The following is a 27,121-nucleotide window of genomic DNA, read 5'->3' as shown; positions in this document are numbered from 1 at the left end:
GTTAGGTGGGTCATATATGCTGCATTTAAGATTCAAGACCCCCCAAAAAGATGAAATCAGCATTTTAATTTCACTATGAGAAATGGCAACTTTATAAGTATAGAAGTAGATTGAAATAATCAATGCCGACAAGAATCTTTGAATACATACGATAGAATAAGCAGCACGTGTTGAAGAAGCCAGCAGAAGATAAAAACAGGACAAAGTAGAACAAGAGAAAGACTAGAATACACTGTTATTTTTGGAATAACATTAGACTGGGTTAATGTTCAGGAGAACTGGAGAAATATATAAGATCCTAGGCAATTAGGACCTTCCATAACTAAAAATTTCATAAATAAAAGCTTGAAGAGTAGTTTCTTTGAACTTGTTCTATGGGGTCGAACTCTTGGGAAAATCTGAAACCGCTAAAGAAACCTTTTTTGCTTAGGATCAAAGTATAGTGTCTGTTCTTTCCTCGGCCGGTGAAAAAGTAAATTTTTCTAGATTGAGGTAATTTTAATTCTTGTCCAGAGTGCCCCCTTTTGGGGGAGCTGGATTTTCCTACATTAAAAGCTGATCTTGTGTCTAACTCTGCCTTCGTGAGGAAAACAAGTAAATAGGGGTAGATTGCTTGGCTTATTTTTGAATTTCAATAACTAAAATCAATTCTCCAAGATGAAACCAAGACTATCTCACAAGAGTAAGTAATTTGAAACTCGACCCCCTTCACCTGAAGAAAAACGAAAAAAGCTAATAGGGAATTAAGATGAATGTTTAAAAGAATATGCAAATTAGATCTTTGCAGATGAATGCAATTCACCAACCCATATATAACAGTCTTATTTTCTTTTTAAATAAATAGAAAAAAGGGTTTTTGATATGAATATCAATACACAAAAAACAAAAACAAAAACAAAACTATATTAATAGGAGTACAGATTTATTAAAAAAAAAAAAGATTTGATTCGGGGAATCTTACGTAGAACGACCCCGACCCCCGGTGTGTTTGCAGTATTATGGTGAATGAGAACTCTAGCTAGGATTAGTGTAGACTACTATTATAAGGTATAGTGACAAGGATGACTAAATACTCTCCACAATTTCTGCCTTGTGTCTAATTTTTTATTTTGTACAATTTTGCTCAGAATAAAAAAATGTCTCAATTGAGTGATGAGATGAAACCGAAACTACCTCACAAGAGTAACTAGTCTGAAACTTGACCCCCTTCCCCTCAACCTTGGTTAACTTCATGTAACCTGTATGTTCCAGTCCTTCTCATTATTTAGCATAATAAAATTAAACTTACTTGGTTTTGTATCTTCTTTTACAGGATTATCTGGAAATAGAAGAGAAAAACAAAGATTGTTAGTTGTTTTGAAGACAGTCTCATAAATAAATTGAAATAGATCACACCAGACATTCCAGGATTATCTCCCTTATTTTTGTTGTCAATTCATTTACATTATTAAATCAATGTTACTGAAAACAAATTGCTTCATGCACAAACGATTTTCTTCTGAAATAATAAAAGCAGCTGCAATCAAGCCAAATCGCCACCTGTTTATTTGAGATTCATCAGAAGCGCACAATTTATTATATAAAGGTAAGTTGTCTGTATGTTTGTATGTCTGGTTAAAAGTAAAAACTACAAACCAAGCACCTGCAAAGTTAGTGCATTCTTGATCAGCATTGCCTTGGATGAATAATGAAAAATTATTCATTCTTTTGGGGACAACTGGGCCAGAATTGTGTGTGTGTGTGGGGGGGGGGATCAGTTTTTCGCCTATTTCTAATATTATGGAGAAGTGAATAACTTTATTATTTTCATTGCATTAAAACAAGAGAAAGGAATAGGCTGGGCAGAACTGAAAGAGGAGTGGGAAAGAGGGATCTGTGAAAACGGGAAGAAAGAAAAGTAGACACATGTTTTGGGAAAGGTAGATGGAATAAAAGTTTTAATATGAAAGTGTTTTTGATCTATTTGATTTTTTATGGCCCTGGGCAACGCGGTGTAGCCCTGCTAGTTAGAATCTAAATCACAGCTAGCGCTATCAATCTCCGTCTTCCTGCTCCTTCTCAAACCAAGCACAAGCCTGTTGGAAAGACGGGGAGGTGGGGTGGGGGGGGGGAGAGCTAGAATTGATTATTTCAATAGCACTCAAGAGACCTGTTTTGTTTTATTTTTTATCCGTTCTCTTAAAAGGTTGAAAAAAAAAATAGTCGTTTTTAACAGCAGACATATTAAAAAAAACAAAACAAAAAAACAAACACCGTTACTTTGCATGTGGTTTAATCTGGCTAAAACTTAAATTCTCTCGAGCATCCACTCCTTTCATTAAGGTGAGTAGAAAGTAACCCCCCCCCCTTTATTTTGTCCTTTAGTCCTCATATTCCAGGAGTGATTTTTCTTACAAAGGAGAAGAAAATTGCTGTTTACTTGGTCAGAATCTATACATCCAAAATTTAAACTTGCCTAGTTTCTGGCTTTGAAGTAATAATAATAACATATACTAGCTGGATGCCCGGCTTTGCCCAGTCGTACAATACGCTTAAACACGATATATGATATGATATGCAGATTGCATATTAATTATTATAAAATCAATCCTCTATTGATTATTATATATTACGAGGTATAATTTGCTTGGTGAACTAATTCGCAATATATATATATATATATATATATATATATATATATATATATATATATATAATGATGTTGTTTATCAAATTCTGTCTGTGTTTGCTTACAATATCACGTCCGCTGATAGTTGGGCTTCACAATGAACTCCTTGGAACAGTCACTTCTGATAAATATTCAGTTTTAAAATATGCAAACGAAAAAATGATTTGTGGCGATTTTAAGTGGTACCTCTTCTTTTATCATAAATTGAACTCATTTTTAAGAAAAAATAAAATAAAATGGTGATGTACACCCGGGCTTAGACAGGGGATCATTCGATATGTAGTCGAATGCACTCACATTAAGATATATCACTAGATTTTTTTTTTTTTTAAGATGAAATGATTTGCTGAGATTTTATCTCCCTTGGCCTGTGTAACATAAAATATTCCCCTATAAAAATTCTTTTTTTTATCCAGAAGAGAGAAAGACTATTTTTAAGATCGGATTAAAAAATTTTTTTTTCGATACATATCGGATGAATTCCTGTACAAAATATATCTAAGAACATTGGCAGGTATATAAATTACCTTTTCGTGAAATTTGCAAAAGATAGACTCAGCGGTTTCAGAACCTATGAGGAAGAAACTCACACACACACAAAGTGACTTTTATATAATAGAGATAGATATTACATACTACACAAAATTTAAAACTTCTAACTTATAATTAAAAACAATAATAATATTAACCCCACACTGAGCTAAACAAATGTAATATACAAATTTTCCTTTCCGTTCGAAGAATGTCTTCCAAACCAATCTGGATTCATATAGTACTTATATTGGCCATACGATGACAACGCTCTCCAGACGTCTCACCTATCACTTGTCTGAAAACAGTGCCATTCAACTTCATATTATTTCTCATAAGAAAAAAACTAGTCAGACAAAATAATAAATATATCAATCACTAATACTAAAATTAAGTATCAAAATAATTGTACACAAAGATTAAAATTATTCGAAGCAATACTAATAAAAAAAATATAGCCTAACATTAACAAAATAACAATTAATACAGGAACTAACATGGTAAATGTATTTAACAATTATATATATATATATATATATATATATATATATATATATATATATACATACACACATTACAATAAAAAAAATACGAGCATGAAAAGAATTGATTATATAATGTTATAAATTGAATTCTAAAAAAAAATATTAATGCTGCAATATTTTAAGTTATAAATTTATCTTATTTTTTACTAGAATAACTTGTCCTTTTCTTTTCCAGTTTTAACAACTAGTCCTTTACTTTTCCATATTTAAGCTTAACCATATTACTTTTCATGCTTGCATTTTTCTATTGTAATCCATGATTTTTCCGGGCTTCTAATTAATTCACTTGTTCCTTGTTTAATTTCAGTCTTTTTTTTTTGTTTTTTTGCCCCCAGAAACATAACATACACATATGTAATAACAATGTACGGCACTTGTCTGCTTTCAATAAAATCACCCAATCTCTCTTTCATGCTTTCATTCTCTGTTTCACTTGTTACTTCTCTTTTTGCGAGAGCGGTGAATTGGTAGCAACAGTAGTCACTGAAGCGATGTGATTCCTATGGAAACCAGTCATAAAAAACGTTGCTCACCTCCTTACGGTTTTTTACGATTTTGAACACCAATAAATTCATAACTTGTTTTACTGAACGAAAATTGAAAACATTTTTTTTTCACAATATAGCTGAAGTGATCTATAAACTGTAATAATTGTGTGAAATTTGGTCGAAAAATGAGTGAACGATGAAGCTTTAAAGCAGTTCTAAATGACTAAAACTGCCATTTAACCATATATTCAAACACTATTGTGTTTGAATGATATATATATAATCTTTTTAGGGGTACAAAATTTAATATTAGCTATGTACAGACCGAATTTATTAATCATGATGAATTAAAAAAAAGTGAAAAGCTAACTGAACGATTTCGAACCTCACTCAACAGAGCTAAAATCAAAGTTAATTACAATTAAGAAAAAAAAATACAAGATGGAAAGATGGCGGGGATAAGTTGGAAGAAATACAGGGAAAGAATCAGATAGAAAGTACATTAAGTCCTAATAGATTTTCTTGTTTACTAAGAGAAGGTCTCAAAGACTTCATATAGATAGTTTCTGAAATTTTCTAAAAACAAAAGAAATCGACATTGATTCTGCGAGCACTTAACAAATAACCGTGTCTGTGCCTTGAACTTTAGTGTCGACTTGTTCTGCTTTGAGCAGGTCACACTCTCGCTTTCATCTGAAAATCTTAGAAACTATCTTTATTAAGTCCTTGAGGCCTTCTTTTTGCAAGCAAAGAGAAAATCTTTCGGGACTTATTGTACTTTCTATTTGATTCTTTCCTTGATTGTTTTTTCTTTATAGCTGTTTCTTTATACTATTGGTGGATCTTCCTTTCTCAATACATAAATACAAAGATTCAATAGAATTTAAGCTCTGCATAATCCTATTCCTTAATTTGCAACCAAATGTTACACCAATCACACCCCCAACCACAATTAGACAGAAAAACCTATATTTTATGGAAATTTTTAAAAAAACTTTATAAACACTGACAACACAACGTTTTTATAAGAGTAGAATATCACAATTTTATACATTTTTGACTTTACTGTTTCATTGGATGTTTTCTTATACTGCGACTGACAGTAGACAGACTAATGTCAGGAAAATGTGTTCACAAATGAAATTGCTTTAATGTAATTTGATGAATGTTAAGAATATAAGACAGAATAAACAAATTGAAACATAAATTTATTCACCGTCAACATTTTTTAAGTCTTGCCACATTAATGATATTGCAGTTCAAGTCAGATCAAATAATTCATAATTCAATAATGTCCCTTTGATCTATCATAAATTTGATGTTTTTATTATCTTTTATACTTTTCAAATGGCCTCGCCAAACTTTCACGAAAAACACTCGTCTATCTGAAACCACTATCAATCATTTCCCCCACTCTTTATCTGTGCCTAAAGCTTAAGGTGGATTCAATGAACAAAGCTTCTTTCTTAGAACTGCACACCTATGGAACTCTTTTCCATTTCCCTGCTTCCCAGCTGACTACAACATGGTCGTCTTCAAGTCCAACATAAACAAATGCTTGTTGAACCATCCCCTTAAGTAATCCAATGTAATCCAATTTCCAAATTTCTACTAACTATTACTACGATATTATCCCATTGACTACTCTATACTCAATAACCCTTATCCTAGAATGGCCTGCGAACCTTCATAATAAATGGTGACTCCTTTGTAAAAAAAAAAAAAATGTCTTCGATTTTGTGATGTTGTTCCTTTGATTCTTGCTTGTCTAAAGTGTGAAATCAAGCCTCACAATCTATACTTTATTCTTTGAATTATTAACCCTTACATTATGAATATTTTAATTTCAAATACCAAATTCATTGTTGGATTTTTGTATTTGATTGCTTATAATGAAAAGAATGTTGAATAAAAACTATTCATTGTAAGAATAAAGAAAATAGTTGGTTTTAAGAAAAATACTCTTTGTAATTATTTTTTTTTTGTATTTTTAAATTATCAGGCTACACTATAAAACGAAAAGCAATAGGATAAATGTCTGAATTAAAAATACAGGGTGGAACAATAAAATTGCTGCCCTAGAAAAGAGATGATTCCATTTCCGTTTGATGAAAACCGGCTTTTTTTTTTTTTTCAGACCATCTACTAGTTGGTCAGTTGTATACAAATCCCAAGAGTGATAGGAGCCTTCTATCATGTCTGAAAGTGACACAATGTTCAACAAACGAGATTGGAAATGCACTGCTGTACAACTCGTGCTCTCTATCAATTCAAGTTAGGATCCAGCATCGTTGGATTGTCACGAATAACAAGTGAAGGTCACTTCATGCCACCTCACACTTTTGAAGTCAGCTTGAAAGTCAACACCAAAGTATACCTGGATTTTCTGAAGAGTATGGTGATTCCCTGGTGCAATCAGGTGGCCGCTGGCAGATCCTTGGTGTGGCAGCAGGACTTTGCGCTGACCCACAAGTCTAAAGAGACCCAGGCTTGACTTCAGAAGGAGTGCTACAACTTTGTACCCTTCTCTCACTGGCCCCTCTCCTGCCCCGGTCTGAACCCGCTGAACTACTTTCTTTGGTCATATGTCAAAAACATCACCAACATGACCTCCCACAACACCAAAGCCAGCCTGATCATCACCATCCGCTGTGTATTCACCAAGCTCCTGCCAACACTTGTGGAAAAAGCATGCTGCCAGTTCTGAACCTGTGTCGAGGTGGTGATTGAGGCTGAAGGCAGCTACATTGAATAGATGTCAACTCTTCTACATATTCAAGTTACCTGAATTGATCTTTTTCAAAAAGTTTTAAAATATAGCTGTAGTGTTGTTTTCTTTAGGGCGACAAATTTATCGTTCCACCCTGTAAGTTATTGAATCAACAACAGAAAATGACAAATTAGTTGACTTGAATTTTAATGCATTTTCAGATACTTGTAATCTGTACTCTGAAAGCTTGAACTCAAGTGGGTGGTTGCTGTTGTGGATCCTTGTGCAAACAACACTCTTGTTGTACTTTGATGATGAAACTACGCAGATTCTTGTGGTGGTTTGGTTGCACCAAGTTGAGTGGTCCAGAAGAACCTCGGATGTTTTAGATCTTCAAGATAGCGGTTGTCTCATTTCTTCCATTTCTAAATTGAACTCTTTCCTCAGCAGAATTCTCCATACAGACACAGCTTAATATTTGGGTGTCACCCCCTATAGATTCCTTTTGATGGACTATTCTTGACGTCACTTCCCGTAACCAGTTTCTGCGATCGAGCAGTCTGGTCCTGAGACTCAGCGAGACTGTGTCGTAACCTTACTTTGTCCTTCCAGTTGAGCAGAGTCTCACTCAACCAATATAAGTTTCTGTACTTTCTGTTAATATATATTTCATTTCACTGTTTCAAGCCTTCTCGTTTTCCTTTCAACATTTAAACCACAACATTTAGGCAATCTATTGTCTGGCATTTTGACTATATTGACTTCTTGTAGGAAGTTATATTTTTTTGTCCTTAATGTTTACAATTTTACTTCAACAGTTCAGGTGGTTACAGTTGAGCTGTTTGTTTACTGTAGACAATCCACGCTGGCATCAAGAAGGACAATGACCACTGCAAACTCACTGTTTATATTTAGTTTGTTAATAAGATTAAGTCCTCTTCACTGACAGCTGTTCTCACTGAGTCTTCCAAACTTTGGAGTTTCTGCCTGGCTTTTACAAATATGTTGTGAAATAGTGTGGGCACATGTATGGTGACTGCATACAAATGTCGAGCCGTGTGCGAAGTAATGTCACGGCGAGGAAGAATAGAAAAAGATTTAAAAAAAAAAAAAAAAGAACATGTGCACAGAGAAAGGATCAAGCTTAAGATCACGATCACGTTTGAGACGTGTGTGAAGTCATGTATGATTGGAGAATGAAGAATAAAGGTCTTTTCTTAAACCTGAACACGACGTCTACGGTTGTCTACAGGTTAATACGTGTGTAAACGTGTACGATGTTACAATTAATCTCAGTGTTTATGTTCACTAACAAGAGAGTTAAATTGTCTCCCTTTGCATTAAGATAAAAAGATTGCTCTTCTTGAAATTCTCAGAGTGATCTCCCTTGCTTGTTGTTGTGAATTATTGATTAGAAAAATAAGATAAAAGATCGTGTGCCTATGATTAAGGTTATGTGAGCAGCAAATCAATAAAATGTACTGCCCGCTGCAGTGGCATGCAGTGAGGAAGAGGTGATAAGGTCATGGGTCTGGACATTCAATTTGGGTAGGGGTGATCCAATCATGTTCAAACTATTTCCCTTTCTCATAATATTTCTCTGCACTCAGATTTATACTCGAGTCTTTGAGCCATACAATAAAGGACCATTGCACACTCACTGAAGACAGTGTGGTGGTATGATTGAATCCTTAAGCATCATCAGGGCATCACAAGACTTCTAGCCTAGGGAAATGAGCTTGTTTTAAAGAAATTAGTCATTACTTCTCATTACCTGAACGCCACTTAATGATAAGGTTAAAGAAGTTAGTTGTCTTTAAGACGATTGAAAACGATGGTTTTAATAGTCGGAATGTGATTAACTAGGCAGCTCAACAAGAAATTGTTAACAGTGAACTTAAAAACAGTTATGCTGTATTTATCTGGGAAGTAATTTCATGGTAATGTATTCCACAGTAGTTTCTACTTCTCCATTGCACGTGGCTCCTGTCAATTTCACACTGTATCATATGCCCTGTGTTGCCATTAAATATGCAGTCATCAATAAAACAAGTCTCTGGTGACAGTGTTTTGTGTCTTTGTAACAGGTGCCCAAGGTCGAATGGAATTAACACGGATTCTCTCTTCAGATACAAAAGACATTAATCAGCATGGTTGAGAGAACCATACAGAACACGGTTTCGGTAAGACCACATCTTTGTTTGATGGCATTTCTCACTAAGAAGGTCTCTGATTCTTCTTCACCATCATACAGGGTCTTCTAATAGTCACCAGCTACTTAAATAATTTTAATAACATCAAAAATGTAGTTCTTACAATAAATAAATGAAATAACCTTAAAAAAAATAATAGAAATAAAAATATGCCTCGCTCTATCATTTTTGTTATGCCATCTTGTTTGAGCCTTTACTGGACGTTGGATAGAACAAAATGTTATGATGGCCTATACACTTACCAGACTTGGTAAGACTGATTTGTTTTTTTTGTCTTGTGGAGTTGTTTTCTAAAAAATGAAGTTTTCAGAAGAAAACCCATAAACAGCTGATCAATTAAAGTTCTTTATTAAAGAACGGCACAACCATGTTGACACACCGGTTCTCGCCAGATCACCAAAGTTAAGTTAAGCAACGATGAGCCTGTCCAGTATCAGATGGGTGACCATTTGGGAGGACTAGGCATTGTATATACTGTGCTGAGTTGTAGAAGTTTCCAGTTTGATATCTGGGGGCGTATTTAACTTGCTCGGGGAGATACATCTCTGAATTAAGATAGAAAGCAATGGGAAACTACCGTCTTGTCTTTGCGAGATTACCATGGCTCTACAATTTCGAGAGCCGTGATCGCCGACTCTGTTTAAAACAGCAGAGCCATTGATGATGATTAAAGAAGAAAGTTTGTGAATAATTCCGAAAATGTGGGAAAGTGTGATGCAATCATTTCAATGTGGCAATATCTATCTATATAAAAGCCAAGTACGTTCAAGGATGGAATACTGTTGCCATATCTGGGCAGGAGCTGCTAAAAACAGCCTATCCTGCCTTGACAGAATACAAAATAGACTTCGTGGCTTAGTGGGGGATGCCCTTTTCTCTACCCTGCAACCTCTCTCCCACAGAAGAGACGTTGCGAGCCTGTCCTTGTTTTATCGTTATTTCCATGGCAGATGCTCGTCTGAACTCCAATCTCTGGTCCCCCCTCGCCAATCTTTCACGAAAAACACCCGTCTAGCTGAATCCACTGTGAAAAATTTCCCCTACTCTATATCTGTGCCTAAATCAAAACGCGGATTCCATGAACAAAGCTTCTTTCTTAGAACTGCACGCCTGTGGAACTCTGTTCCGTCTTCCTGCTTCCCTCCGGACTACAACTTGGATGTCTTCAAGTCCAATGTTAACAAATTCCTAATGAACCGCCCCCTTAAGTAAACACTTCAGCAAATCTCCTCACTAACGTAATGTACTTGCAATAACCCTTATCCCTGAGTGGCTTCCGGGTCTTGATAAGTGGTGATCACTGTGTAAAAAAAAAAAAAAAAAAAAAAAGTAGGGAACCTTCAATTGAATGGCATACATTAGATATAATGCTTTTTATCTTGGGTTGAGCATATTGGGAAGTGATATACAAATTACCATTAGTGTATTAAGCAATGCCCTTTGTGTAAACAAATCGAATTTAAACGATGTCAAAACACCGTTAATTCACTACACACATAGCAGCAGCTGAGTAGCACAGTGCGAGAAGCCTTGACTGTCATTTGAGTGGTCGGGTTTCGATCCTGGTTTGAGGTTTTTGCCTGTCCAGACGCACTAATGAACTGTGATACAGAGAAACAGTACTGTATGTGGATGACTATATATATATATATATTTTTTTTTTTTTCGTTGTGTGGTTATAAGTTCATTATCAGGAATACAGTTTTGAATGCAATTAAACTTTTTAAACACTTGATGACTTTTTGAAGATTCTGTAGGTGTTTAACACAAATATGATTTCTGAAAGAATGTCTATAAAAATAAAAGGTAAACCACAATATAATATACGAAATCAAATCAAAAACATATCAGTATATTAATATTTCGTTTCTGATATAAGAGAAACTTTTCTTGCTTTTTAGATGAGACGAACCTGAGAAGGAATGGGAGAAATGGGAAGCATGGTATACATAAGAAAAGGTAAAAAAACAAAACAAAACAGAAAGAGGTTTGGTAGAATGTAGGAGGACAGTTCCTGGAGGCAACAGACTAATTACAATGGCCTACATGCTCAGCAGACTTGATGCCCCTGATCTTTTTCTAGTGGGATTTCTTCAGAATGGAAGTTTTCAGGCGAAACCCAATACACAATTGATCAATTAAAGACAGTTACCAAAGAAAGTTTTTCGAGAAATTTTGAAAAAAAAAATGATGTAATCATTTGTGAACCGTTTCCAGAAAATTTAAAATAAAGTCCAAATTGTATTCTTGATAATAAACTTATTACAAATGAACAACTTTATATATATATATATATATATATATATATATATATATATATATATATATATGGAGAATGAGATGAATTAGATCACATATTAATCACTCTTGTTCTTTCAAGTCTTACAAAATATTTTGGGAGGTAATCGAATATCTGAACCCCATATCCTTTCATTGTTTCAATCCATTTTTCCTTTTCTATGTCCTTTTAAAAGATTTTAATATTTAATATTTTTTCAATGTATGTGCTAAATTATACCAATCCAGAACAAATATTTTGCTAATGACTTTCCTCTGAGGAGATGAGCCTACATTGAAAATCCATGGATTAAGGAAAGTATTTTAAATGTTGTATTCCTTGCTCAAGCAATAAATTTTTGTTTTGAAAATTATATTTTCTGAAAGGAATTTAAATATAAAATCTGCAATATATATATATATATATATATATATATAGGGACGAGTAATTGGAATCGAGAATCATAAAAATTGGGATATTTGATGGTATCGGAATCGGAAAAATCTGTATCGATATTTTGATGCCAAAACGATTCTTTTATCTTTCTTTATTTGATTTTGTTTAAAGCAAAATCTTTCATTGCTGGTAATAATGATAAAATAATATTTATTGATTTTAAACCATTAGTGAAGCTAAAATCGATAGATTTTTTCCCCCACAAATATATTTTTTCGTTTAGGAAAATATCTGCACATTTAACGTGTGTTTCTATGGTAATCGGAAAAAAAATACAGCTATATAGTTAAATATTTAGAGATTTATAAAGAATCGGAATTAGTAATTGTATTGGAATCGGGGAAAAATATTGGAATCGTCCCATCACTAATATATATATGTATATATATATATGATTTTTTTTTTAATATACTATTATATAAAAGTCACTTTGTGTGAGAGTTTCTTCTTCATAGGCTAAGCCGTTTCGGAACTTATCTTTTGCATATATCACACAAAGCTAATTTATATGTCTGGCAGTGTTCTTAGATATGTTTTGAACAGAAATTCATCCGTTAAGTAGCGAAAATGAAAAATATCAGATCTTTTTTTTTTCTTATAGATAAAAAGAAGAATGTTTACATGTTTTACGTTATACTGGCCAAGCGAGATAATAAAATCTCAGCAAATCATTTCTTTAAAAAAAAAAAATTCTTGTCATCTGGAGATATAACTGAGTGATAGCTCATTCGACTACATATAGAATAATGCCATGTCTTAGCCCGGGTTTACCTCACCATTTTATTATTTTATTTGAATTTTTTCTTAATAATGAATTCAATTTACAATAATAAAAAAAAGAGACACCATTTAAAAGCACTGCAAATCATTTCTTCGTTTTCATATTTTAAAAGTAAACATTAATCAGAAGTGACTTTTCCAGGGCATTCATCATGAAGCCCAAATATCAGCTGACATAATATTGTAAACAAACACAGACAGAATTTAATGAACGACATTATCATTATTTTTTCATTTTATTTTTTTTTTCTGCGAATTAGTTCACTGGGCACATTTTTTTTCTACAAATTATTCCTTGTAATATATAATATTCAATAGAGAATTGATTTTATAATAATGCCTATAAAATCTGCATAAATTAAAATATATTTAAGCATATAGTACGACCGGACAATGCTTATATATAGTAAGTTATGAAAATATATATGGCAGTTTAAACTACACAGAATATTTTGTGTTTCATCCTCATGAGAATTCGTCAGACTTATGTGAAAAGTCGTGGTTATCACGTATTTTTATATAAACTCATGGTATTTAATTTTGTAGTTAGCCAATCAGCTTAGTTGTAACTTATATATACTAGCATTTCAGCCCGGTGTTGCCCGGGTGTTTGGATGTGTATATTGAGCAAAAAAAAAAAAAAAAATAAGTGGTAGTACGAAGGCAGGCTCGAACCGGTACCGTAAAGGAGGAAAAGAACGGGGTAAAACCTAACATTTATGCTGTTACAACCACTGCCAACCGGAAGCGACATTTTTTTAAATTAAGGCTAGACAATCTAAAGGAGAGGATAACTTTCAAAAATATCGGCGAAAAAAGTGACCCCCCCCTGTAGAAAAGTGCCTAGTTGAAGGGGAAGATATTAATGTTTTTAGCCAATTTTCCGATATCTGTCGTATGAAAGATCGAACTTTAAAACGGTACTGATCTTGCTAAAATCCGTCGCCTCTATTGAAAATTTAAGGCAGACATGCAAACAGACATACATTTATATATTGGTAACTAAAAATTTTCGACCCAAACTGATGAAAAAGCTTGCCCTATCTCTGAATACCCTTTATGTAAAATTTCAAATATTTAGACCAGAAATTGTCTGAGTAATTTGGAAGAGACCGCAGAGGTCAATTTTTTTAACTTTGACCCCTGTTATGACCCCTTAAAATTTGTTTTGGGCTCAAATCAAGTTATTAAGTTAGATCCATTTCCAAGGAACCTATATATAAAATTTCAAGTGCGTAGACCCCAAATCGTCGGAGTTTGGTAGAGTTCTCAAAGGTCAAATCGTTTAACTTTGACCCCTTAATCGCCAAATTTCTGGCCAAAAACCGATCACATCGATTTTCCCGAATCTCAGTATCCTGTGCATCAAATTTCGAGTCTGTAGACTAAAAATTGACAGTTATTGCGTAGGGAAATGTACACACACGGATACACACACAGACACGTTCACTTATATATATATATATATATATATATATATATATAATTGTTCATTGTTTGACTATAAGTTTATTATCAGGAATACAATTTTGATCTTATTAAAATTTTTAAATAGAAAGTGACTTTTGAAAACCGTGTAAAATAGATATAAATAATGGAATAATTTTACGTGTAAAATAGATATAAATAATGGAATAATGTTTTTAATCCAACGGGTAGCATGTTCTCATTCCTTCAGCCATGACCGGGAAGCAGTCTTAACTGAAACTATGTGAGAATAACACTCAAGATGAGGACAGTAGTCCCAACATTTGAAATAATATCATAAAAGAACGGCCCGTAAAAAATCCAATCATTTGAGATCCCTAGCACCGCTCTGCGACTTTTAGTTTCGGAAGAGATAGAGTTTGAAAATATGGAGACAGACAGACAGACATAGTGAGTTTTATAAATCAATCTTCATCTAAAATATTCAGAAACGTGCATCGTTTTTTTATTGCATTATCTTGTTTTAATTTTACCTGGTTGTTGGACGAAGTGATTCATTTAATATGCCTGCACCACCTATTACTTATTTTTTATTGTGGGGTTTCTTAAAAAGTTGAATATTCCGAAGAAAAAAAATTATAATTGCATCTTGTTCCTATTTACAATGCCCCCCCCACGGGACAGAGTTAGACACCAGGGTCGATTTTTTTAATGTGGAGAAAAGGAACAAAAATAAAAATTGTCTCAGTCGTGAAGGATTTCTTCTCCACTGACAGAGAACAAGAAATTGACAGTGGTATATCGAAATGCTTTTGCTACTACATCGAAGAGAGTTATTTTTTTTTTTTATTAATTACTAGCGAGGGGAGAGGGGCACCCGGATTTTCGCCGGTCATAAAATACGCTTAAATATAATATTTTAATTTGTCCAGATTCGTATATATTACTAGCCGAGGTGGGGTGTGTGTGTGTGTGTGGGGGGTCTGGCTTTGCCCGGACATAAAATACAATTATGATGTTTTAACTTATTCAGATTTCGAATATATTACTGGTGGGGGGGGGGCAACTTCGCCCGGTCGATGCTTAAATATATTTCAATTTGTCCAGATTTCATATATATATGACTAGAGGCGGTGGGGTGGGGGATGGCTTTGCCCGGTCGTAAAATACGCTTAAATATGATATTTTAATTTGTCCAGATTTCGTATATATCATTATAGTCGTGATTTCAATTCAAAAGTAAAAAAAGTATTTGGGTGTCATCAGCTAGAATTGAAACCGAAAACAAAACTTTAGCATTCGAAGCTGGTGACGTTGTACCAACGTGACACGCACATAAACTGATTAAAAATAAACTAAGATGAATGTACAAAATGTTTAACGATTTTTATTTTGACTAATTTTTGACCACTCAAAAACTATTATAACCGCCTAAAGACCCATAAAAGAACAGTTCGTAAAAAATCCAATCATTTGAGTTCCCTAGCGCCGCTCTGCGACTATTAGTTTCGGAAAAGATAGTTTGGAAATATGGAGACAGACAGACAGACATAGTGAGTTTTATAAATTAGATTATTTAAAAAAAAAAAACTTTTGTTCACCCCACACCATCCGGCACCGTCGAAAAGGAACAAACAAACAAAAATAAATAAATCCAACTCGGCTTTTCTTTCTGTTTTAGCAAAAAGCATTTATTTCCATTACTTTCAAAACAATGCCTGATTCTTGATTTTTTTTTTTTTTCTAACTGTTCATTTCGTTTGCCATAACTTTGTCAGGCCAGTGGTTGATCGTTTGACATGGCCACATAAATTTAAGGGTTTTACTTTTGATTTTATCGAATAGAGGGGGCAGGAAAGTAGTTTGACAGATGGTGGATATTTTGCCCCCCCCCCTCCCGATCAGGCAATGTTTCATAATGAAACGCATTATGTGATTTTGAAACACCTCAATGCGATTTGCTAGTTGTTTAGTCTATGTGATACAATCAAGGCCATATAAGACTACTGAGAGAACATAAATTAAATAAACTTCTACTTTAACAGTTATTTTGATTTTAAGATGGTGCCGTTTTTTTTTTGGGGGGGGGGGGAAGCCGCCCAACCCAGCCTGATTCTGTGTTTCAATTTTATCTTATGATCACTGGAGAAAATCAGTTTATGCCCTAAATAAATGAATTGGGTGACCTGTTTGATGGGGTTACTGTGGATAGTCATGTTTAGGTTAAACTGTGATTTAGCTACTGTTTATTTTAAATCCTATTTCCTCTGCATTTTTTGTTAATACATTAACAAAAACTTGAAGTTTATGTGTGCATGTCATCAGTGTTGGAGAAGATTTATCCACCCACAGAAAAACCGCTTTGGCAAGTCTTTTCTGTCATTTCGTCTGCCATGAGATTAACAAAACCCCACCGTCTAGACACTAGCTTAAAAGTCTCTCGCTGTTACTGTGAGGTCACATGTCTATCTTACTTGGCATGCATTTTTCTGGTTTTTTTCACGACCACACACCAGTCACAGCAGCCAAACTCCACTTTACACATCTATCTTTTGTGACGCAGAACTTTCTCCTCCAGACTTTTTTTTCCCCCTTTCTTGTCATGCAAGCTTGCGCATACTTCCTAATTTGCATATGTGCTCTTTTCGGCTACTGCTGCTAATAATTTCACAAGCCAGCTATCTTAAAGCTCCTGCTGATATTTTCCCACGTGCTTATACACGCTCAGGTACACAAGAGGGAGAGGCCAGTGGTTTGAACACATAAATTATGTCTTGAAAGAGACAGAGAATGCAGGCAAGTGTGAGAAGTTTTCTAGCTCGGTAAAGGGAACCTACTTTCTTGGCAGCATCTCCTATGTACTTGATCTACTTCATTTCACCTGAGAATGTTAAGCCTAGGAGTTTAAGTTTCAGACTTTCAGGAAAGAGGCTATTGACCATGGAAAGGCTTCTTATAGTTGTTAAAGGAAAGGAGCTTTGTCTTGATATTAAATATAACGATATTTTTTTGACCTCATTCTACTACAGACTGGAGGTCATGTCCCAAGGACTCAATTATTGCTTTGCTTGTGTGGGCATTTGATTTTAATATGTTGGAAAGTAATCTATTTCATATAAATAAATAGCAATAGAAAAGAGAAAATATTGAAAGAAAAAGCCCGTACCTGTAAAATAAAAGAAGTTTTGAAAAAGAATAAAAAGAAAAGAGGAAGCATAGTATTAGTCAAAATATTGTCAATCAGAATGCAAAAAAAAAAAAACGAAAAAAAACGAAAAAAAAAAAAACAAAAACAAAAAAAAAACGAAAAAAAAAAAAACTTGAGGTCCTTTTCGTTTTGTTTAACTGTATATCAAACCTTTTTTTTTGTTTTCATGATTTTAATGCCAAATTTGATGTAGTTTGTTGACTGTACTGAAAATTCATCACATTTTAAAAGATACCGATTCATTTTATATCGACATTTCCTTTTTAATAATTTTTTTTTATCATGATGTATATACTTTATCTAATCTTATAGTACTTAGCTTTTGATTTTATTCTAAATTTGATTGGCCTTCAATAATATTTAATCAAATAAAAACACTGTATTTATATTATTTGAATCAAATAAAAACACTGTATTTATATTATGTGAATCAAATAAAAACACTGTATTTATATTTGAATTATTCGAACTACTATTCTCGTCTTGGATGTTATTCTCACAAATCTTTAGCCCCATAAACTTTTTCAGATATGTTTTGTCTTCAAGAACCTGTAGCGCAACGGATAAATGTGATATACCTATAATCAGTCTTCTGAAGGTTGATGGTTCAATCTCCAGTATGTTTTATTTTATAAGAGTTAGCATTTATCAAGGCCCGGCGGTCACGCAAGGATAAGGGTTAATGAGTATATGGCAGTCAATAGGTTAATATCGTAGTAATGTTTAGTAGTGGAATTTGGTAAATTGGATTACTTAAGGGGTCGGCTCATCAAGAATTTGTTTACGTTGGACTTGAAGATGACCATATTGTAGTCAGCAGGGAAACGGAAGAGAGTCCCCCAGGCTTGTAGTTCTTAGCAAGAAGTTTTGTTCATGGAATTCACGTTTAGGTTCAGGCGAGATTAAGAATAGAATTAGAATGCAATTTCGATGCCTCCATTCAGTCTTGAAAGACAAAGGATACCTCCCGTAGGGGCAGCGGCGCTTGTAATTGCGTGGCAAAAGGTTGAGCAATCCCAACTACACCTCTCCTGAATCATCACTGCTTGAGTCCAATGGCAAGGAGAAGTCCAGGATGACTGGAAACAATCCCTAGATAAGTGGAGAGCACACACAGCACCTGGAAGTCCCAAATGGTCACCCATCTAGTACTGACCAGGCTCATCGTTGCTTAACATCGGTGATATGATGGGAACTGGTGTTTCAAATATAATTATGCCGTATGCAATTACAAATTACTTAAGACTTCCATTCGACCATGGTTGACAGAACAAGAGAAAGCTATCCTCATAGATCAAATAGTTACATTCAAAATTCCATACAAATTTCTGATTTAGATAGAAATGTTCTCGAGTTCGACAAGATCCACCTAAAGAAGATTGGCGCTAACATTGTCTGAAATGCTGTGAGAATAAAATTCAAGATGAGAATAGTAATCCAAATAATGCAGATCATCGATCCTTATCTAAAAAAAAATTTCAAAACAAAAATTCTATTGCATTTAATAATTTGACATTTAGTGGGTGAAATAAAAAAAACAAAAACAATACTTAATACTTTACTAAACACCGTTGAAATAATATAAACAGCACTACCTAATCTCATCAAATATATTACTTAACATTAAAACAAATTATATAACTCTTTATCATGAGTCGCATCTTTCGCTTGGTGCGGATTGCTAACCCACATAACTTTTCTTTTTTTTTTTTTCGCTATTCCTTTCGATCCAGGAAAGTTAACATTTTCTCTCCACCTTCTCCTTGGCTTTCCTCTGCCTTTTTTCCTTCTAACATACTCTCAAAGCATAACTTTGACAGGCCAAATACGTTTAAGGGTTTTACTTATGATTTTATCAAATAGAGGGGGTAGGGAAGTAGTTTTACGGATGGTGGATATTGTTTTTTTTTTTTTTTTTTTTTTTTTTTTCCGTAATGAAAGGAATTACGTGATTTTGAAACACCTCAACGGGATTGGCTAGTTGTTAAACAATTGAGGGTATAACCTTGCCTTGTGAGATAAACATGTCTAACTTCATTAATTTGATAAGTGCCGTGACCTTGAAGGTGCTGTGACCTTGAAGGGTCGATGATAATTTAAACATGGTGGTATATTTATTTGAATATAGATATTCGCACAAGTCCAGAATAGGATGTCACAAAAGTCTGCGTTCAATACTGTGTCTATGGCTGCGACAAATAACTGTTGCTGTGACTACCACATCGTTTAGTTGCAACTCTGTTCATAGTGTCTGGAAGGGTCAGTCTATTCCCTAAATAGAGTAGGTAAACATCTCGCACTGACAATAATTTTGTAACATCAGTAGCTGAAATAAAATTAAGAAAAAGCAATGCTTAATAGTCTACTGTGTCTTTTGAATGTTTTATTTGCTTTAAAATATTGAGGCTGTAATTTTGCTTTAGGAGGTTAACCAGACTAATCTCATTAATTCTACTGTCTATGCATTGCGATTTTGTATTTGGTGTTTTGATATCTAGTATTCGTTGATTTGAAAAAGATACTGATACAAGATATCTAAAAGGTATGGGATTCTGAATGAGAGCAGTTTACCCCCAAAGGAGTCAGACTAAAAGTATCTGAAGAAAGCCAGAGAATACAGTGGATGAAATGGTGTTAAAACTGAACTCCACTCTTGGGTTTCTTCTTGTATGAGATTCACAGCAAGAACTCTCTCTATCACGACTAAAAAGAACTTTCCTTTCTACGCAATGTACGTAGCGTCAGATGGAATTTTTTATGAACAAGAACTTCTCATCTGTGAAACACATTACCACAGGATCACCTCTCTGCTTACTACAACATAGTCGGCTTCAAATACTGGAACATAAATGATGAAAGGTTGCTCATTTCATTCATCAGTTTCAATTCTTATATTATTATTATTATTATTAAACTAATAATCCATGCATCTCATTAACACATGTCCTCGAATGGCTTTTGGCCTTGATGAGTAGCAACTCGTTAGTAAAAGTCAAGAAATCCAAACCTCATCAAATGTATTATTTACCATTAAAACAAATTATATAACTGTCCATCACGAGTCACATCTTTCGCTTGGTGCAGATTGCAAAGCTACGTGACTTTTTTTTTCACCATTCTTTCCGATCCAGGACAAGTTGGTTGATGGACGCTCAACTGTTTAGAGATATCCAATCAAAAACATTTTCTCTCCACCTTCTCTTTGGCTTTCCTCTGCCTCTTTTACCTTCTAACATACTCTCAAAGCATAACTTTGACAGGCCAGTGGTTGATCGTTTGACATGGCCAAATAAGTTTTAGGGTTTTACTTATGATTTTATCAAATAGAGGGGGTACGGAAGTAGTTCGACAGATGGTGGATATTGCTTTTTATTAATTTTTTTCTTTTATTAAGTTAGGCGATGTCCCGTAATGAAACGTATATGGCAACCCACCCCATGTATTCTGCTAAGTTCAAAATCATATGATGTCTTCAGAGGAATCGGACCAACAATATACCGAAGCTTATGGAGAACACTATGATTTCCTCTACGGCATGGAAAATGCCACGACACAAAAATATATTTTGCCATCTGAGTGGAGGCTCATGTCTACTGGTGCTTTCTCTGTACATGTATACAATGTATATTGAGTAATCCAGGCCTGTATGGAAAAAGAGTACTTTTTGAAAAAAAAGAAAAAAATGTATGTAGAGTTGGGAGATTTTGGGTTTAAATTTTGTAATAAGATTGTTACATATTATTTGTTTAGTATCCATCTTACTGGCCTTGTTTTATATGAAGAAAAAATTTAAACAAAGTTTGGATAAAAGGACAAATTTGAATCAATTTTATTAAAAAATTTTCATTATCTTTTGGAAAAAGTTATGAAAATCAGTTGAGATCGCTGATATAAAAATACTATAGAAATGGTATTGAGTCCGTGGGTGTCATATCGTCAAGGAAAAGCGCAGCTGGAAATGAGAAGCGGGATAAAACATCTTGTTGCATTTGCAGGGAGTTTTATCTTTTGTTTTGCTCAAGTTCTGGCTAGAGATGAGGAAGGAGATATGCGGTGTGTCAACTTGATGTTCAAAGCCTGACTGTTCATAAATGGGTGCGAAACGGTTTGGATGGAAGTGTCATCCTGCACAAAAGTGTTCTCGCCAAACCACGCATCAATCACTCTGCGAATGAGAACAACATGCAAATATAAAAGAAAATTTCTATCTCTACTCGTATATAAAAATAACTTTGTGTGTGAAAATGTCTCCCATGAGTAGTGATAACCGAAAAAAATCTAATAAATGAAGGTGTAGGCGATTTTGACCAAAGTTAACACCTTACACAGCCTAACATCACAAGTGCATTGTAGAAGTTTTATTACCACACAAGCAGAAAGGTCTGGTATATAAAATCTTTGATTTGGCCTAGTACATACAGCGCCTAGTTTTTGCAAACTGGTATTGGCTAGACTCATTGTTGCTTGGTGATCTAGCAGGAACCAGTGCATCAACGTGATTGCGCCGTATATATACTTAACAGTAAATTATGGAATATTGAATTTGTTTATCTTAATCATTACTCTTTGATATGACGGGGGCACATTCAAAATGACTGTATCTGTTTAAAGCATAATTGAACCATGATATTTGACTTTTGCATTTTAAAATTTAATTCAAGCCATTGTCACTGCACAAGTATAAAGGCCCAGCATATGAAATCAACAGTAGGTTCTTTGATATTACCGAAGTGCATTCAAAATAAATGTTTCTGTTTAGAGCACAACTGAACCATGGTACTTGACTTTTGCATTTTAAACTTTAATTCAAGCCATTATACAAAAATAATTTTATAAAATCAACAGTAGGTTCTCTACAATGCAATCTGGGCTAAGTCACTGCAAGAAGGTACGTGAAGCTTCCTCCTGGTGCACTGTGGTGAGCCCCCAACTAAAGCAGACAATTGATTTAATTGAAAAATGGGCTATTTCACAACATCATGTCTTTCTACTAGTAGATCATAATTATATAACTGTTACAGATCCTCTTTTAACTTGAGTCAATAAAACTTTAAAAATATATATATTCATAGATATTATTTTATTTATTACCTACACGAACACGAGTATCAACAAAAACGAAAAAGCAATGTGATTCAAGATATAAATGCATAGGAGATGACTGCACACAACTGCATATGTTTATTGAATCATTTAAGAGTATTTATTCTTGTTACAATCTTTAAAGTGAATAAGCCACTCAGATGTTTAGAAAAAAGTAATTTTAGAATAAAAGAAAGAAAGGAGAAAGTTTAAGAAGAGCAAAAAAGAAGAGGTTAATAATTTTAAAGAAGGAGGAAAAAAAACTGCAAAATAAACGAAAGCAACAAGCTAGATTAGGGGATTACTGTTCTATGAATAATACCTTCCTCGTAGATCCCTGATGTGTTTACTTCCGCCTGCACAGTTGGTGCAATTACGTCTGAGACAAATGTAAGTAAAAAAGACAAATGTACAGACAGGCATGACAAAGATTTCTATTTATCAAAAAAAAACTATAACAAATATTTTTAATCAGTTTTAAATTAAATCAGTTGTAAAATTTTCAAAGCATTTATGAACTAGTTATCAGTAAATAAAACGACTGTTTTCTTCCTTTTTTTTACATAGGAGCAACCACTTATCAATGCCCTGAGGCAACTCGAGGATAAGGGTTAATGAGTGTACAGTAGTCAATGGGAAAATGTTGTAGTAATCGTTAGTAGTGGAAATTTGGTGAATTGGATTACTTAAATGGACGGCTCATCAAGAACTTGTTCACGTTGGACTTGAAGACAACCAGCTGGAAAGCAGGCAAACGGAAGAGAGTTCCACAGGTGTGCAGTTCTAAGAAAGAAGTTTTGTTCATGGAATCTAAATTTAGGTTTAGGCACAATAAAGAGTGAGGGAAATTATTGATAGTGGTTTCAGCTAGACGAGTGTTTTTGTGGAAGTCAGCAGGGTACCATAGATTGGAGCGCTGAGTGTTATCTTCATAAAGAGAAATATTTAATTTAACATAATTTCTGTGATAAGGTGTTACTTGAATTTTTTTTTTTGTTATCAGTTGCTATTCCTTTTTGTGGTTGTCAAACACTCTCAAATGCCTTCCTAAGAATGTGACTTATTTGATAAATGCATTGGTTATAAGTTATTCTAACTGAATTCTATGTGAAAGTTTTGAGTTCAGTCCCTGATGACAAAACTAAGGAAAACATATCTGGACATAGAACAGTTTAACATTCCTAGAAAATAATTGACAATGACAAAAGATACATGAAAATAGTTGCAATGTACAATGATAGAAATATGCAAATAACAATTATATATAGATGTTAATATAACAATCATATAATATTGAAATGTGAAAATGACACGTATATATATATATATGTGAATATAACAATTATATGACAAATCTACAAATTATATAATATATAAATCTGAACATCACTATGATATAATTTTTTATAAATGTGAATTTAACAATGAAATAATATTTAAATGTGAATATAAAAATCATACAATATATGTGAATATGACAATCTATATAATTATAAAACTCAAATGACCTTGTAACGGGTGTTGTAACCCAACATCCGGTTTATGACTTCCGGTTGCGCATGTGTTCATTAACAAATAATCAATGCAACAATAAAACGTATTGTTTTACTGTGTATGTTTTCAGCATCCCAATTGTTTTTTTTTCACGTTTAAATTATCCAAATAAACAATTGTTAATACTTTCTGCACTTTTTTTTTTACATCGTTCATTTCCGTATTACATTTAAGTTATTTTAACGCAATTTTCTTACAAATAAATCTACTTTAACCTGTTGACAACTATAAGAGCAATTTACAACGGCGATTTTCCCACCACCTTCATTTTTTTTTTAAATTTATTCTCCATTTTTTAATACACCTTTCTTAAAAAACATTCAAACATTTTTTTCGACACTACCAACATAAATAAATAACCCCGCAAATGTTTTTTTTATTTGCGTTACAAATAAATAATCAACACGACAATAAAACGTATTGTTTTACTGTGTATGTTTTCAGCGTCCCAATTGTTTTTTTTTTGTGTTTAAATTAAAAGATATATCAAAATTTGAATTTAACTTTAAGTATTATGGTATCTGTTCAGTGCCCATTTACCTATAAGTATCGCTAACCACTTATAATTCAATGGCTGTAAGTTTTTATTTTTTGTTCAAAAATAATTATAAACAGAACGACTCGTAGAAATCTATCTATATTCTTTTTTCATTTTAATATACTTTCATAGAAATGTTTCTGTTATGTCACAAAAGACTATTTTCTTTACGGCACAAGTGTCACGCTCATACATTAATTCGAAACATGAATATAACAATAATATAATACATAAATGTGAATATGACAATTATATAATATAAAATTATATACCATATAAATATGAATATGACAATTATATAATGTGAATATGACAATTATATAATATAAAATTATATACCATATAAATATGAATATGACAATTATATAGCATATAAATCATAATCTAAAAATGATATACCCTATAAATGTGAATATATGAATTATATAAATTTTTTATATAATTCTTATGAATTCTGTTAATTTCATTAGAATTATACAAAATTGAATTCATATCAGAAGTCTTACATTCAGAGATAGTTTCGGTTTTTAAATACTTAAACATATAGGAATAACAAAATAAATTTTGCGAAAGTACAAATTAAACAAAAACTGAATAAAAATAAAACTACTATAATACTAAATGCTAATAACATGAAACTTTTGAAATAAGGTGTAGTTTATAATTTTTTAATTTGGTTTTATGTATTGTGGGTAAAATACAAAGCAGTAAACAAAATGAACATTTAATTGTAATTTTTATATAAAAACTTTTATTAAAAACTATATAATTGTGGTTTTGAAAAATGCCCATAAGTAATAAAAGGTTCAGTTTACAGGGATGTGAGACCTTTGCTTTTTTTTTTGCAGAATTATGCCTTTTTGTTAATTAAATTTGTTTTTGTAATTCAAAATAGATAGAAATAGAATAAATAATCTATATAAAAAAATAAATAGAAGTATAATAAATAATCTATATATAAAAAATAAATAAATAAATAAGAATAGAATAAATAATCTATATATAAAATAAGTAAATAAATAGAAATAGGATAAATAATCTATAAAAGATATATATATAATATATAAATAATCTATATATAAAAAAATAAATAAAAATAGAATTAAAAAATAGAAATAGGATCAAAGTGTAGTATCTGTTCTGATGCTGCATTTCATTTTTTCTTGTCTCCTTCATGACTGATACATTTTTTTATTTTACTAACCAGAGTGCCTCTTTTTTGGAAGTTGGTTTCGCCACACTTTAAAAACCGACCTCATGTCTAACCCTGCCCTCGTGCAGAAGCAAATAATAATAAAAAAACAAATAAAAAAAACAAAAAACAAAAACTCTTTTCTTTTTCAAGTAAAGAATAGCTATAGCATTATACTCTTTTATCGTCTGGCTCAGTTTTATTTCTCTTTCTATTTCTTCCTGTTTTTGCGTTATGATTTCTTGTTCTTCCCTTCTTTCTTTGTATTTGCTCGATTTGTTTTGCTTCGCTACACTAGGTGTGTCAGAAATTTCGTGAAAATAGTGAATAATTCCACCCCATCTTTCCAAGCTTATAACTCCTCGAAAAATGTAATTCAAGCCCTATTTTTTTTTTCAATTAAAGGAGCAAGGACCAAGGTTTCATTAAAAAAAACAAAAAACAAAAAAAAAAACGTGTTTTTTTTAAAAAAAGGTTTTAAACTTCGGACTTTACAGGTAAAAGTTCTTTTTTTTTGTTTTAAATTTGAATATATTATTTGACCTTTTCTCTTCAATTTGTGATATATAACACTTTGGTACATAAATTAATTATTTACTTTTTAATAGACATTTTAAAATGGGAGGCGTGAATTATTCGACCCCCTGTCTTTCCAAGCTTATAACTCCTCGAAAAATGTAATTCAAGCCCTAATTTTTTTCAATTAAAGGAGCAAGGACCAAGGTTCCATTAAAAAAATAAGAAAAAACAAATAACGTGGTTTAAAAAAAAAGGTTTTAAACTTCAAACTTTACAGGTAAAATTCTAAAAAACACTACGTTTTTTTTTGTTTTAAATTTGAATATATTATTTATTGACCTTTTCTCTTCAATTTGTGAGTAAATTAATTATTTACTTTTTAATAGAAACTTGAAAATGGGGGGGGGCGTGAATTAAAAAAAAAAAACGTTTGTCTAAAATATTATATTCAGTTTATTGGAAAGAACATAAAATTTCACATTGACCCTGTAAATATCGTAAAAATAGAATCAATAGAAAAGTTTTGATAGATTTTTAAAGTTTAAAAATTTAAAAATATTGAGTTCGGAAAATTCATTACTGTTAAAAAAAAAAATATTTCTATTACTTTTAAAACAACTTTAATAGTTTATTTTGGAAGTATAATCCATAAAGAAAATAAATAACCCACTTTTAACAGAGAAATTACGAGATTTTTATATTTTATTCACAGTTTCGTGTTAGGGGTGTCAAAAATTCCTACAAAAATTCTGATACACCTATCGCTACACTTCAAATAAATCATAAGGCAGTTAGAGAGAAATAGTAGACGTGTTTCATAAAAAATGACTTGTTGCCACGCCACCCCCATATACGCTAGGAAAACACTTCTCTTGCTAAAGTTATGAAATTTTACAAATGTTCATTATCATAAGAGGTTGCATATGACATT

At 32.7% G+C, this 27,121-nt stretch overlaps 1 protein-coding gene across 17 annotated transcripts in view; it reads right to left on the bottom strand.

Moving 5' to 3' along the window:
- Positions 1-27,121, bottom strand: part of LOC145269663 (zwei Ig domain protein zig-8-like) — a 1,012,799-nt gene that overhangs the window by 211,151 nt on the left and 774,527 nt on the right. For 14 of the 17 annotated variants that reach the window (XM_080125377.1, XM_080125391.1, XM_080125383.1 and 11 more), the window contains exons 4-5: positions 22,710-22,766; positions 1,289-1,318 (exon numbers count right to left, since the gene is read on the bottom strand). In XM_080125377.1, coding sequence (XP_079981503.1) covers positions 1,289-1,318; positions 22,710-22,766 — 87 coding nt within the window. The remainder of the gene's footprint in view (positions 1-1,288; positions 1,319-22,709; positions 22,767-27,121) is intronic. The other 3 variants (XM_080125478.1, XM_080125413.1, XM_080125464.1) reach the window with 1 other exon arrangement.

This window comes from Euprymna scolopes, chromosome 4 (genome assembly GCF_053919585.1).
Source record: "Euprymna scolopes isolate OS-2025 chromosome 4, ASM5391958v1, whole genome shotgun sequence".
NCBI lineage: Eukaryota > Metazoa > Mollusca > Cephalopoda > Sepiida > Sepiolidae > Euprymna > Euprymna scolopes.
The sequence above is the reverse complement of the archived record's forward strand: the minus strand, read 5'-3'. Positions and strand labels throughout refer to the sequence as shown.